The sequence below is a fragment of the Chiloscyllium punctatum genome, chromosome 6 (assembly GCF_047496795.1).
Source record: "Chiloscyllium punctatum isolate Juve2018m chromosome 6, sChiPun1.3, whole genome shotgun sequence".
NCBI classification, from domain to species: domain Eukaryota; kingdom Metazoa; phylum Chordata; class Chondrichthyes; order Orectolobiformes; family Hemiscylliidae; genus Chiloscyllium; species Chiloscyllium punctatum.
The window spans coordinates 66376465-66392394 of NC_092744.1; the positions used below are offsets into that span (position 1 = coordinate 66376465).

Genomic DNA, 15930 nt, shown 5'->3' on the forward strand with positions numbered 1-15930 from the left:
ACAAGTTCCTGTCAGCTTTACCTAATAATGATGACAGGGAAGTCTGACCGTCTTGTTGTCTTTATATCTGTGAGTTTCAAGCAAATCATTTGTGCATATCTGGCTGTTTGCTGAATTCATACATTCTTTGTCAACCAGTAAGCTTCTTTACCAATTTCTAGCTTACTATGTGCTGAGTTGCAATTTTCTCATTTTTCCAATGTTTTGGTGTATGTGTATGGTGATATTTTAGGCGTACAAATTTAACTATACTCCCATATGTGAATAAAACATTCTGTGGAACTCTGTCCTTCATTCTTAAAACATTAGTATGAGTTCTCTCTTCTAAGAGAGGCACCGAAGCCGATGTTAACATGCAGAATATAGAGTCATAGAGATGTACAGCATGGAAACAGACCCTTCCATGCTGACCAGATATCCCAACCCAATCTAGTCCCATCTGCCAGCACCCGGCCCATATCCCTCCAAACCCTTCCTACTCATATACCCATCCAAATGCCTCTTAAATGTTGCAATGGTACCAGCTTCCACCACATCCTCTGGCAGCTCATTCCATACACATACCACCCTCTGCGTGAAAAAGGTGCCCCTCAGGTCTCTCTTATATCTTTCTCCTCTCACCCTAAACCTATGCCCTCTAGTTCTGGACTCCCTGACCCCAGGGAAAAGACTTTGTCTATTTATCCTATCCATGCCCCTCATAATTTTGTAAACCTCTATAAGGTCACCCCTCAGGCTCCAATGCTCCAGGGAAAACAGCCCCAGCCTGTTCAGCATCTCCCTGTAGCTCAGATCCTCCAACCCTGGCAATATCCTTGTAAATCTTTTCTGAATCCTTTCAAGTTTCACAACATCTTTCCGATAGGAAGGAGACCAGAATTGCATGCAATAGTCCCAACAGTGGCCTAACCAATGTTCTGTACAGCCGCAACATGACCTCCCAACCCCTGTACTCAACACTCTGACCAATAAAAGAAAGCATACCAAACGTCTTCTTCACTATCCTATCTACCTGCGATTCCACTTTCAAGGAGCTATGAACCTGCACTCCAAGGTCTCTTTGTTCAACAACACTCCCTAGGACCTTACCATTAAGTGTATAAGTTCTGCTAAGATTTACTTTCCCAAAATGCAGTACTTCGCATTTATCTGAATTAAACTCCATCTGCCACTTCTCAGCCCATTGGCCCATCTGGTCCAGATCCTGTTGTAATCTGAGGTAACCCTCTTTGTTGTCTACTACAGCTCCAATTTTAGTATCATCTGCAAACTTACTAACTGTACCTCTTATGCTCGCATCCAATATTTAAAAACTTTGAATTCCATTTCATCTGTTGCCTAAGCAACCAAAGAACCATTTCCTATCATTCAAAGTTTTGTTACAAAAGAACAGACAATATACATCATTCTTAAAAAGATTGTTAACTAACTTAATTGCAATTGTGTTTATGAGGAGGGAGAGGAGAGATGGAGATTACTGTATTTTCGAGTATTAATTCAGGTCTATTAGTCTGAGAAATTGGGCTGTACACTGTGTCTGGAGTAGTTTTACTGGAAGCCAGAGGGCCTTAAGTGGGTGTGCTGTGTCATTAGCATGGCCCATGTAACATCCGATGCCAGGAAAAACACTCATATCATAAATGCACCAACAGCTTTCCAATTGGTCATAATGATGTCAATCCCTACCGCAACCTCTCAACTCCTCCGTTGTGTCAAAATGGTCAGACTGCTTGTCTGACAGTCCAGTACTTGAGGTACAGACATTCCATCTATTAAAAAATTGAGAAAATCCAAGTTGTGGTCTTCAATCCCCTCTGTGACCTCCGTTCCCTAGCAATTTACATGGTCTCTCATGTTGGCATCTTTCTGCCTGAACTGTGTTGATTGCAACTTTGGTCTTTTAATTAACCCCGAGATGAGCATCTGAATAGAGTCATAGAGTCACAGAGATGTACAGCACAGAAACAGAAACTTTAGTCCAACTTGTCCATGCCAACCAGATATCCTAACCCATGTGCCAGTACTTGTCCCATATCCCTCCAAATACTTCCTTTTCATATACTCATCCAGATACCTTTTAAATATTGTAGTTGAAGCCTCCACTGCTTCACCTGACAGCTCATTCCATACACACACCACCTTTTGAGTGAAAACGTTGCCCCTTAAGTCCCTTTTATATCTTTCCCCTCTCACTCGAAACCTATGGCCTGTAGATCTGGACTCCCCCCACCCCAGGGAAAACACCTTGTCTATTTATCCGATCCATGCCCCTCATGATTTTATAAGCCTCTATAAGGTCACCCCTGAGTCTCCAGTGCTCCAAGGAAAGAAGTCCCAGCCTATTCAACCTCTCCCAATAGCTCAAATGTTCCAACCCTGGCAACATCCTTTTAAATCTCTTATGAGCCCTTTCAAGTTTCACAACATCCTTGCAATAGGAAGAAGACCAGAACTGCACACAATATTCCAAAGTGGCCTAACCAATGGCCTGTACAGTGGCAACATTGATTGTATTAGATTCCCTACAGTGTGGAAACAGGCCCTTTGGCCCAACAAGTCCACACTGACCCTCCGAAGAACAACCCACCCAGGCCCATTCCCCTACATTTACCCTGCACCTAACACTAGGGACAATTTAGCATGGCCAATTCACCTAACCTGCACATCTTTGGACTGTGGGAGGAAACCGGAGCACCCGGAGGAAACCCACACAGACACTGAGAGAATGTGCAAACTCCACACAGACAGTTGCCCGAGGTGGGAATTGAACCTGGGACCCTGGCGCTGTGAGGCAGCAGTGCTAACCACTGAGCCACCGTGCCACCCCAAATAAAAGAAGCAAGGTCAGCTTGTTGCATTGAGCTTAAATGCAGTAACAGTTAACGCACTGATGTGCAACCTGCGACGCTCAGGAATGGCAGCGGTTGTATGCTCTGACCAATAAAGGAAAGCATACCAATAGTCTTCTTTTCTAGCCTATCTACCTGTGACTCTACTTTCAAGGAATAATGAATCTGCATTCCAAGGTCTGTTTGTTCAGCAACACTCCCCAGGACCTTGTCATTAAGTCCTGCTCTGATTTGCTTTTCTAAAATGCAGCACCTCGCATTTATCTAAATAAAACTCCATCTGCCACTCCTCTGCTGATTGGCCCATCTGATCAAGGTCCCATTGTACTCTGAGGTAACATTCGCTGTCCACTGCACTTCCAATTTTGGTGTAATTTGCAAACTTACTAACTATACCTCCTATGACTATAACCTGGTGTTGTGTGATTTTTAACTATGTTCACACCCAAATCATTTATATAAATGACAAAATGTCGTGGACCCAGCACCGATGCTTGTGGCACACCACTGGTCACAGCTCTCCAGTCTGAAAAGCAGCCCTCTACCATCACCCTCTCTCTTCTACCTTCAAGCCAGTTCTGTATCCAAATGGCTACTTCTCCCTGTATTCCATGAGATCTAGCCTTGTTAACCAATCTTCCATGAAGAACCTTGTTGAACGCCTTACTGAAGTCCATATAGATCATGTCCACCAATCCACCCTCATGAATCCTCTTAGTTACTTCTTCAAAAAAACTCAGTCAAGTTCATGAGACATGATTTCCCACGCACAAAGCCATGCTGACTCTCCCGAATCAGTCCTTGCCTTTCTAAACACATATAAATCATTTCCCTCAGGATTCCCTCCAACAAATTGCCCACCACCAATGTCAGGCTCACTGGTCTATAGTTCCCTGGCTTTTCCTTACCACCTTTCTTAATTAGTGGCACCACATTAGCCAACCTCCAGTCTTCTGGCACCTCATCTGTGATCCAAATATGCAAGGGGCCCAGCAATCACTTCCCTACCTGCCCACAGAGTTCTAGGGTACCCCTGAGCAGGTCCTAGGGACCAATCCACTTTTATGTGTTTCAAGACATCCAGTACCACCTCCTCTGTAATACGTACATTTTTCATTGTTAAAACCATCTACTTCCACCTTTGTAATATTGCCTGATTCTGGCCTGTCTCAGCTGATCTGCTGCAGAATTTATGCTGATTTTACAATTTGTTTAGCTCTTGAATTGACCATTTCAATAGTTCTGGCCAGCCACCAATATTCTACCCACTCTGTCAGCTGGAAGCTGTCCAAGTCTCTCCTGCCTGTGTCCTTCCAGCCATCAAGTTCTGTTCACCCACCAGCCCCCATGCTTGCTCTTGATTTATGTCTCCATTCCAAAATCCTCACATTTGTTTTCAAATCCCATTGTGGCCTCTAGTCAGTAGGATCATGGTGAGGCAGGATTTGGGAGAAGGTATAAAGCAGCAAATACTGTCATTTTTATTGCAGCCAGAGATGCTGGATGCCATGCTCCCAAATGCAACTTTGCTGTAAGTCTCAAGCGGTGCAGTTATCCTTGTGTTCTGCTGGTGCTGGTCTGCTTTGGTGGTTACAGACAGACTCTAACCTCATATATTTAATACATTGTCTGACCTGAGATGTCACCTTTTTTTAAATAAAACCTTAAGTTATCTCGAGATTGCGACTTAAAAGACGTTCTGGGATTTACATATTAATGAACTGAAACCTGTGGCACATTCTAAAAGTTGAAAGACTTTTGAGCTCTCCTGAGCCTCAGGCAGGAACATGGTCTTTCTTGTGGTGCCAATCTCCATAGCTCCAGTGTCACACGCTGACTTAGGAACCCTCTCTTTGCCAGGACCTATTTGTAAGACAGTTGCAAGCAGACAGTTTACAGCAGGCCCTTTCCATTCCATGCAGTTCCCCTTTAAGAAGAGCAGGCTCGTTGCACCAGATCACATCAGTTGATGTTATTCAGTCCCCTGCTGAGTGCTCAAACAGCAAGCTGAGCAGGTTCAGGCTTGTGAGATGTTGCAATCATGTAAATGAGGAGAAACAACATGTTTCCCTTATGTCTGCGATAGATCTAGGAGCAAATTGGTGTCGGGCAAATAAGGTTAATGCATTGTCTGAGCTGAGATCTCGCTTTTTTTTCACAAAACCTTAAGTTACCTGGAGAATGTGCCTTAAAAGAAGTTCTGGGATTTACATATTAATGAATCGAAACCTGCAATCCATTCTAAATAATGAAAGACTGAACAGCAATCTATGTTTGTTCAATATATCATTTCAGTTGCATGACACTGTAATCTTTTACTATAAATTCTATGTGTTATGATCCCGTCCCACAGCTACCTGATGAAGGAGCAGTACTCCAAAAGCTAGAGCTTTCAAATAAACCTGTTGGTCTATAACTTGGTGTTGTATGGTTTTTAACCAGGGTAACTTTCCAAACATAGACTGGGACTGCCATAGTGTTAAGGGTTTAGATGGAGAGGAATTTGTTAAGTGTGTACAAGAAAATTTTCTAATGCAGTATGTGGATGTACCTACTAGAGAAGGTGCAAAACTTGACCTATTGTTGGGAAATAAGGCAGGGCAGATGACTAAGGTGTCAGTGGGGGGCTCTTTGGGGCCAATGACCATAATTCTATTAGATTTAAAATAGTGATGGAAAAGGATACACTGGATCTAATAGTTGAAGTTCTAAATTGGAGAAAGGCCAATTTTGAAAGTACTAGGCAAGAACTTTCAAAATCTGATTGGGGCAGATGTTCACAGGTAAAGGGACGGCTGGAAAATGGCAAGCTTTCAGAACTGAGATAACGAGAGTCCAGAGAAAGTATATTCCTTTTAGGGTGAAAGGAATGGCTGGTAGGTATAGGGAATGCTGGATGACTAAAGAAATTGAGGGTTTTGTTAAGAAAAAGAAGGAAGCATATGTAAGGTATAGACAGGATAGATCGAGTGAATCCTTAGAAGAGTATAAAGGCAATAGGAGTATACTTAAGAGGGAAATCAGGAGGGCAAAAAGGGGACATGAGATAGCTTTGGCAAATAGAATTAAGGGGAATCCAAAGGGTTTTTACAAATACATTAAGGACAAAAGGGTAACTAGGGAGAGAATAGGGCCCCTCGAAGATCAGCAGGGCGGCCTTTGTGTGGAGCTGCAGGAGATGGGGGAGATACTAAACGAGTATTTTGCATCAGTATTTACTGTGGAAAAGGATATGGAGGATATAGACTGTAGGGAAATAGATGGTGCACCTTGCAAAATGTTAATATTACAGAGGAGGAAGTGCTGGATGTCTTGAAATGCATAAAGGTGGATAAATCCCCATGACCTGATCAGGTGTACTCAAGAACTCTGTGGGAAGCTAGAGAAGTGTTTGCTGGGCCTCTTGCTGAGATATTTGTATCATTGATAGTCACAGGTGAGATGGCGGAAGATTAGAGGTTGGCTAATGTGGTGCCACTCTTTAAGAAGGGCGGTAAAGACAAGCCAGGGAATATAGACCAGTGAGCCTGACATCGGTGGTGGGCAAGTTGTTGGAGGGAATCCTGAGAGACTGGAAGTATATTTACTTGGAAAGGCAAGTACTGATTAGGGATAGTAAACATGGTTTTGTGCATGGGAAATCATATCTCACAAACTTGATTGAGTTTTTTGAAGAAGTAACAAAGAGGATTGGTGAGAGCCGAGCGGTGGACGTGATTTGTATTGACTTCAGTAAGGCGTATGACAAGGTTCCCCATGGAAGACTCATTAGCAAGGTTAGTTCTCATGGAATACAGGGAGAACTAGCCATTTGGATATCGAACTGGCTCAAAGGTAGAAGACAGAGGGTAGTGTTGGAGGGTTGTTTTACAGACAGGAGGCCTGTGACCAGTGGAGTGCCACAGGATCGGTGCTGGGTCCTCTACTTTTTGTCATTTACATAAATGATTTGGATGTGAGCATAAGAGGTACAGTTAGTAAGTTTTCAGATGACACCAAAATTGGAGGTGTAATGGACAGTGAGCAAGGTTACCTCAGATTACACAGGATCTTGATCAGATGGGCCAATGGGCTGAGAAGTGGCAGATGGAGTTTAATTCAGATCAGTGCGCAGTGCTGCATTTTGGGAAAGCAAATCTTAGCAGGACTTATACACTTAATGGTAAGGTCCTAGGGAGTGTTGCTGAACAAAGAGACCTTGGAATGCAGGTTCATAGGATGTTGTCAGGGTTGGAGGATTTGAGCTATGGGGAGAGGCTGAACAGGCTGGGGCTGTTTTCCCTGGAGCATCGGAGGTTGAGGGGTGACCTTTTAGAGGTTTACAAAATGATGAGGGGCATAGATAGGATAAATAAACAAATTCTTTTCCCTGGGGTGGGGGGTCTGTTTCCATACTGTACATCTCTATGACTTTAGGACTCTAAATAAGATCAGAGATCTAAATGTGTGGCTCAGAGATTAGTGTGGGGGAAAGGACTTTCAATTCAAACCACACTAAGCTACTCTACTGGTCTTCACATGAACATTGATGGGAACATCATCTTGGTGAACTGGATAATTCCAATTCTTAGTGAATTCCTGATGAAGGGCTTATGTGCAAAATGTCAATTCTCTTGCTCCTTGGATGCTGCCTGACCTCCTGTGCTTTTACAGCACCACACTCTCGATTCTGATCTCCAGCATCTGCATTCCTCACTTTCTCCTCCTTGGTGAATTGGACAACCAAAACTGTGGAGAGAGCTCAAAAATTGTGGGTTTGTGGGTGGGGTTACATGAGACAAGGCTTGGAAAGTTTAAGAGAAAAGACAAGGCGATAAAGCAAGATAGTTATGTCAGTATGGTAACCAGAGTGTGACAGGAAGACAGAAAGTTTGCAAGCTTTAGAGAGAACTCATAAATAATGTCTGCTTATGGAAGAGTGGTAAAAAGATAAAATCAGAGCTTTCTATTTGAATTTGTGTAGCATTCACATCAAGGTGGTTGAATTGATAGTACAGTTTGAAATAACTTAAAAATCACATAACACCAGGTTATAATCCAACAGGTTGATTTGGAAGTACTAGCTTTCAGAGCACTGCTCCTTCATCAGGTAGCTGTGACGCAGGATCATAAGACACAGAAGTGGGAATGATATGATAGGCTTTGCAGAGACATGTTTGCAAAGTGACACAGTTGAATCTGAATAGTCATGTGTATTTGACATTTAGCAAGAATAGGAAGAAAAGCAAATGAGGTGAAGTGATTTGTTAAGCAATGATGAGATCTATACAATAGTGAGAAATGATCTGGATTCTGATTATTAAAATATGGATTCAATTCAGGTGGACAATAACAACAGCAATGGTTGGATTGATTTATAGGCTGCTGGCAGTAGCTACTCTGTAGGACCAAAAGTATAAACAAGGAAAACTGGCAGTTTGTAAGGAAGGTACTGCAATAATCTGTGAGATTTAAACCTTCATATAGATTTGATAAATGAAACTGGCAAACATTGCCTTATGGATGAAATCATAGAGTGTACTTTGGTCAGTTTTCTAGAACCAACCATTCTGGGAACTAATTCTTTTCGATGGATAAAGGAGAAACAACAGTATTCAGATTTTCAAATGGCAGTTGATGGGCTGTTACCTAAAAGGTTACTGAACAAGATGAGAACTCAAGTGTTGAGGTGACATATTAGCAAGGTTAGAAAATTGGCTAACAACAGAAACAGACAATTGGGATAAAGTGCATTTTGTTTTGGTGGGCGAACTGGAATTAATGGAGTGCTGTAGGGAACAATTATTTCCAATCTGCCTTTAGCTGGGTGAAGGGGCAGATGTATTGTGGCCAAATTTTCTGATGATGCAAAGACAGAAAAACAAGTTGTGAGGAGGATACAAAGAGTTTACAAAGGGATATAAATAGGCCGTGTGAGTGAAGAAGAATTTGGCAGTTGGGGTATAATGCAGGAAAGTGTGATGATGTCCATGTTTTGGCAGGAAGATTAGCAAAAAAACCACATGATTTAAACAGCAGGATGTTGTAGAATAGAGGATTATAGGGGTCTTGCACATGAATTACAAAATGATATGGTGCAGGTTCAGCAAGTAATTAGGAATGCAACATGGAACATTGGCCATTTTTGCAGGGATGCTGAGGTATAAGTGTCGGGAAAGCTTTCTACAACAGTACTGTATAGGGCACTAATGAAACTGCATTTGGAGTAATAACTGTCCATAGTTTTGGCCACTTTATATAAGGAGGGATGTATTTGAACTGGAGAGAGTAGAGAGAAGTTCACTAGGTTGATTCTTGGGGTGAGGTGTTTGCCTTTTTTCACAAAAGGTTGAGCCCATTGTGTTTCTATTCATTGGGGTTTAGATAAATGTATCTCATTGGAAAATTTAGGATTCTGAAGAGCCTTGACAGCCAAAAACCAAGGACAAATTTTAAAAATCAGAGGTTTCCCATTTAAGGCAGAAATGAGAAATTCTTTCACTGAAGATTGTTAGTCTTTCGCACTCACTTCTGAAGGCTGGGTGATTGGAAATATTCATAGCTAAGGATGTCGAGAATTATGGAGGACAAGTGCAAAGGGTTAGGGGTGACTTTATAGAGGTTTGTAAAATCTTGAGGGGCATAGATAAGCAAAAATCTTTTCCCTATGGTGAGGGAGTTCAAAATAAGGGGGCATATTTTTAAGGTGAGAGGAGAAAAATTTAAAAAGGACATGCAAGGCAACTTTCTTAGAGAGTCGTTCGTATGTGGAATGAACTGCCAGAGGAAGTGATGGATGCAGGTACAGTTACAACATTTAAAAGATATTTGGATAAGTATATGAATAAGAACGGTTTGAGGAATATGGGCCAAATGCAGGCAAGTAAGACTAGTTTAGCTGGGGAACATGGTCGGCATGGATTAGTTGGACCAAAGGGTCTGTTTCCATACTGTATGACTCTATGACTCTATAAGACCTGATACTTTTGGCATCATGAGATAGGATCGATTTCCTAGAAGTGTACAGTCAAACTTTGTATGTGACTACTGAAGCTCCTTGGCACAACCTGAACCACCATTAACTAAAAAAAATGAAACCGAGATGACCTATACTTACTAATAATGCATTTCTTTCCTTTCAGGATGTGGATACAGTACGAGCAAGAACTCGGAAGTCTACTGTCAGTGGCTTCTGGTGTCTGACACTTGGACTGGTTATTCTTCTTTCTGGACTGATATTGGGGACAGTATACGTCTACAAGCATTACTTTGTTACTCGGGTATAGTATATATTTTATTGACTGAAAATATAATGTTCCTTAAAGTAGAAAAACAAATTTCGGATATAATAAAAAAACAGAACAACTTCAAATAGATTTTCACAACACCACTTTGACATTGAGAAGTAAGGCAATTTTCATTTTCCTACTGTCTCATTTATGCTGAGAAGTGGTAGAATGATGATATATCTATTTCCTGCACAGCACAATTGAAAATTGCTCGCTTCTATTTAAGTGCAAGTTAATTAGCGATCTATTTAATAATGATCCAGAGAGGCCGGTGTGGTATGTACCCATACTATTTTCTTCTAAAGGAATATATTTAAAAGTAAGTCTTCTGTCAAAGTGTTTATGTTCTAATTTGTGTCTACATCTGTAACAGGATTCCACTTTGCAAAACATAGCTGGGTTACGTTAGACGTGAAATTTCTCTTAAGGCTAAGAAAGGCATACCTAAATTCTATTAGTATATCCTTAATTATTTGGAAAAAACACAGTTATATTTGTAACTTTCATTTTAAAAACACTGGTTTTAATTTGACTGTCTATCTTGATTCATTTGTTTTCAATTCTTTATATATGGATGTTGTGGTTGTTTGAATATTTAATTGGCACCTGTTCATTTAAAGTTTTCAATATCCACCATTTGATGCAGGGTTGATTAATTTAGAGACAAATTGTTGGAAAACCAAGTCAATGCCTTATAACACCTCAGTTTTTAATGGTGTTTACATTTTAAGCAAAGTCGAAAGATTGGTTAGTTTGTGTTAATTGATGTGCGATGCATGCTTCCTATTTCTCTGTTTCTTTGATTTTTTTAAAATGATTTACCAATTTGATCAGTAATTGCAACAGAGAAGATGATGGCTCTTTTTGCATTCTGCTAGATTTCTACCAGTTTATGGAAGTATAGATTGATCAATTAAAAACAACATTTAGAAACAAAAAATAATTTGAAGACCTGATCCTATTGCAACTTTGCAAGCAGTGAGGCATCAGCAGCTGTGATTAGTCTTTCAGAATTGAAATAATTCTATAAATTATTAAACCATTAGAAAAGGATGTATATCTGGGGTTCTATAATTGCTAATGAGGTCTCTGGGCAATTTAACAGTACTGCATGTGGAAAGCTTTGAAATAATTTCGATATATTTTCATTTGAAGTCCTCTGTTTTAAGAATTGAAATGTTTAAATAAAATATAGTTGATATTTTTCCCATATTGTATAGTATACCAAAACATTAAAATTTTCAGCAACAGCTTCTATAATGATAATTTGCTTCTATTTTAAACCACTTGGGACACTTATAAAAATTTCTAACGCCTCTAATGATTTTTCTTAAAGTACAAGATACACAATGTACCAGCAGATAGAATTCTTTATTCATCAGATTTATCTTTGGACAGTTCTCTTAATAGCAATATCCTAACAGTAAGCACTATCTCTGGAAATACAGCCCAACCACACACATTCTCACTCCTGAACTGAATGTGAATTCTGCAATGCGAAACATTGCGACTGAGTAAAGTAAGAAACATTATTGTATTTCCAGATAATGAGTGGGGGGAGGGGGCGGGGAGCTGGACCAGTCCTCCTTGGAGGCTCTTAGTCTACTGGATTTATTTGATGAAAAGGTCAGTCGTTACAGAATTGAACATGGGTATGCACGTTACAAGTGAATTAATTTTGAACTTTCATAAAATTACATTCTTCTTAAATGTATTACATAACTAAGTCACATCCTCTTTCCTGTCATTGCCTAGTGAATTACTTTAAGGCAATATTGTAGAACATCTCTGAGATTAAAGTGCTTGCTTCAAACCAGTCTGGACTCCAGGCTGTCTAACTAGAACTCAATAATTTGTCAGATCTTCTGAAACTAGATAAACTTTGTGCAGGACAGAGGGGTGAATGCCTGCCTCATCAGCCTGGACCAGGAGAAGACCTTTGACAGGATACCGCACACCTCCACATGGGATGTACCCTCCAAAATGGGCTTTGGGGAGGGATTGGACCTGATCCCTCTACACCAACATGGTTACTGCAGTAAGGTAAAAACAATGACTGCAGATGCTGGAAACCAGATTCTGGATTAGTGGTGCTGGAAGAGCACAGCAGTTCAGGCAGCATCCGAGGAGCAGTAAAATCGATGTTTCGGGCAAAAGCCCTTCATCAGGAATAAAGGATGCCTGCTTTGAAGAAGTTTTCCTCCTCTCTCTACAATGGTTACTGCAGTCTCAATCAACGGGAGGGAATCAGCTTCTTGATTAGATCCGGGGTCAGGCAGGTTGCCTGCTCTCTCCTGCCTTGTTTGTGTGTTCTGCTTTTTGGACTCAGCCTTTTACTGAGTCTATCAGGAAGGATGTGAGCCTGAGAGGAGTGACTGTTCCAGGCAGCGGGGGCCTGCAGGTCAAAGCCTCTCTGTACATGGATGATGTCGCCATTTTCTGCTCAGATCCACTGTCAGCACACAGTTTGACCAGTTTGAACTGGCCTCAGGTGCCAAGGGAAATCGAGGCAAGAGTGAGGCCATGTTCATTGGGAACTGGGCCAACCGTTCCTTTATCCCTTCACCGTCAGGACAGATTACCTGAAGGTGCTGGGAATATGGTTCAGAGGGGCTGGTAAATACACAAAAACTAGGGTGGAGTGTATTGTCAAAGGGAGTCAAACTGGGCTTTGGGAAGCACCGCTCCCCCTCCATTGCAGGTAAAAACCTGGTCATCAGCTGTGAGGTATTCTTTCTGTTGTTTTATGTGATACAGGTCCGGCCCATTCCCTGAACCTGCACCGTTGCAGTCACCCAAGCTGTCTTCTACTTAATTTGGAGGTCAGACATAGACTGCAGGGACACCATGCACAAAGCTCTCGATGATGGGGGGGATTAATGCACCTAATACTGCCCTCATCCTGATGGCTGCCTTTCTGTGCAGAGATTCTCAGTACGCACACACCAAGTGTCACTATGTATTGAGGTCCCCCGTGCTGTGAAGACTGGGACTGGCCTTGTTGCCGAGGAACACTCTAAATAGTTGGACCATTCCATATCACCTGTCATTCCTGCGGAAATTTACAAAGAGAAACTCCTTTGACCATGAGTCCATCAGAAAATGGTCAGCATGTAGTGTCCTTGAGACCCTGTGGGAAAAGGAGAGAGTGGATCCTATTTCGTGGTTCCCTGAACAGACTGTCAAAGTCATTGACAGAATTTCTCATCACCAGAACTTTGTGAGGGGATAGATACTATTACACATCTCCTGCTGGAATGTACCTTTCCAAAGGAAGTCTGGAGAGAGATGAAGTGAGGTTTGTGTCGAGGTTTGTGCCGAGCAGCTCCATGACGCGTGACTCTGTGCTCTCTGGTCTGTTCCCTGGGACACACAACAAGACAAACATCGATTGCACCTGTAGGGCCATCAACTTGATGAAGGACACTTGCGTTGGTCTTCCAGTATGAGGAGTTGACCTCAACCCCAAGTGTTGCAGCTTGGCAGATTCCCAGATGCAAGACTACTTGCTGGGGGACATACTAAAGCTTGGGGCAGCTGCCGCCAAGGCACAGTGGGGAAAGTAAGGTCTCCTGCTGAAGTTAGATTGGAGTCCGTTCAGTTATTGGACCCTCCTGATACCACAGATAAAGGTAAATAGTATGTTGCCTCAGTAAGAAATGCCTTTGAGTTGTTGGAACTGTCAGGAGAGTTAAATACACAGTCAAATTCACAGAGATATATGAATAGTTAATTCATGTAAATGTATCAATATCCTTTACAGAAAAATGAGTCAAAAATCACATTCCTAATTTTATTTGGAAAAGCAAATGTGATTTGATTTGTCTTTTAGTTGCATGACAAAATGAAATATAACCCAGGACTGATTTATAGAACGCACTTGATATCAACTGGGGTAATAAAGACATTCTGAAGTAATAAAATATTTCAGACCATGAAGTAATGATGTAAAACACTGGAAATAACCAGAGATGATACTGTGTGCACTAACATGACATCTCAGACTTCAGTATAAAGTCTGGAGTATATGCTTACTTAGATTATTGTAATATTACATACAGAGTCGATTGCATGTCATACAGGCATTGACTACACAGAAAGTAAGTTGGGGGCGTCTTATACTAGAGTGTCATATGTGGTGATGCCATCTATTTGTCTCAAATGTGTGCTGAGTTACTGAAATTTGTGTAACCAAACAACAATTGTTTAAAAGCTCTGTGAAAGAGGTAGGTTTTAAGGACTTGCTTCAAGGAGGATTTAAGAGCTTGGTGCTTTAGGCAATTTAAGATGCATCCCCGTGTTGATATTTGGGAATAGAGAAGGATCACAGCATCACATCACAGGCTGGAAGAACAATGTAACTGCATTAACATAACTAAAATAAAAACAAAGTGCTGGAGAGATAAATGGGTCTGACACTATCTTTGGAGAGTGAAACAGAATTCACGTTTTTCAGAACTAAAGGGACTAGAAAATGATGGTTTTTATCCAGTTGATAAAGGGGAGGTGGAGCAAGTGGAATTGGTGGTGAGGGTGCTCAGAGCTAGAGACCGTGGTTGTAAGAGAGAGTTTGCGATATAAACTAGGTGTGAAAGGTAGAAAGTAGAACATTTCTTCTGAGAGCAAAACCATGCAAACAAGTGGGTGGCCAGATGTTTGAAAGACAGCAAAATCAAAATGGGGGATAGTGTTAATACTCTAAAGTTATTGAGTTCAATGTTGAGGGCACTTTACATCCTTTAGGACTTTACATTTGAATTCAATAACTTCAGGGCACAAATGTTGTCCTCCATTTTGGTTGTATCTGCCCCCATTCAGACCCCCTTGGTTCTGAAGATTATTTGGACTCATTGTTAGCTGTTTCTGTCACCACAGATTCTATCAGATTTGCTGAGTTTCTCCAATATTTTCTATCATTATTTCAGATCTCCAACATCTGCAGTGTTTCGTTTTCATTTAAACCATTGTTTAATTTACCATGTTGACTAACTTGCAAAGAAGGCTATCTGACCTTCCGCCCCCAGTAAAGTGGCTACATTTGTAGTATCTTACACTATCCTATCTTGTATGTAACGCTCAAGCCCAAGCATGATTAACTGTCATCATGACATCATTTTTTTACCAAATTGAAAAAATGTCATTAAAATTCAGAAAAAGTGTTTTTCTTATGTTTTGAATGAACTTGCATCATCCTGCATCACAACTCTCCAACAATTATGTACATTTTCAAAATCTAACAATATATTTAAATAACTTAAGTAACATTAAAGTTTTTTTCACAACGTTACAAATTTGACCATGACATATACATTTCAGTCAAATTTTCCTTCTTCATTTTTGATTGGGAGACCTCTGTAAACATACTATGTGAAATTTTGCAAGTGAACTGACCAAACATTATTCTCCCAACTTACTGAGTAATTGAATTCCTTCAACTACAAGTCAGGTAACTTTAGTGCTTCACAGTCCAATATAGTTTTAATATTTCCATTCAGTATTTCACTTTCTGAAACTGCTGTACCTCTTATGACTTCCTTTCCTGTGAATTGGGTTTCCCTTTCATGACTTAACTGTGGCATCCTTTGTTATAAATATTTGAGTGGAATTCGACTGTCATCAATAATTCAATCCAACTGCTTTCTCATGTACTTTGCAAATATTACAAATGGGAATGTCAAAATCTCAAGGGCAGCATTCATTGCATGCCACTTTTGTTTTGACATAACACAAAACTTACAATTAGGCGCATGTTTAGTGTCATGCCTTACTGTTTATCAATTTAAAATCACTGCTTTAAACTGCATATAGTTGGT

At 40.8% G+C, this 15930-nt stretch overlaps 1 protein-coding gene across 2 annotated transcripts in view; it reads left to right on the top strand.

Moving 5' to 3' along the window:
* Positions 1 to 15930, top strand: part of LOC140479040 (integral membrane protein 2C-like) — a 75981-nt gene that overhangs the window by 48580 nt on the left and 11471 nt on the right. For both annotated transcript variants that reach the window (XM_072572830.1, XM_072572829.1), the window contains exon 2: positions 9971 to 10108. In XM_072572830.1, the coding sequence (XP_072428931.1) occupies positions 9971 to 10108 (138 nt within the window). The remainder of the gene's footprint in view (positions 1 to 9970; positions 10109 to 15930) is intronic.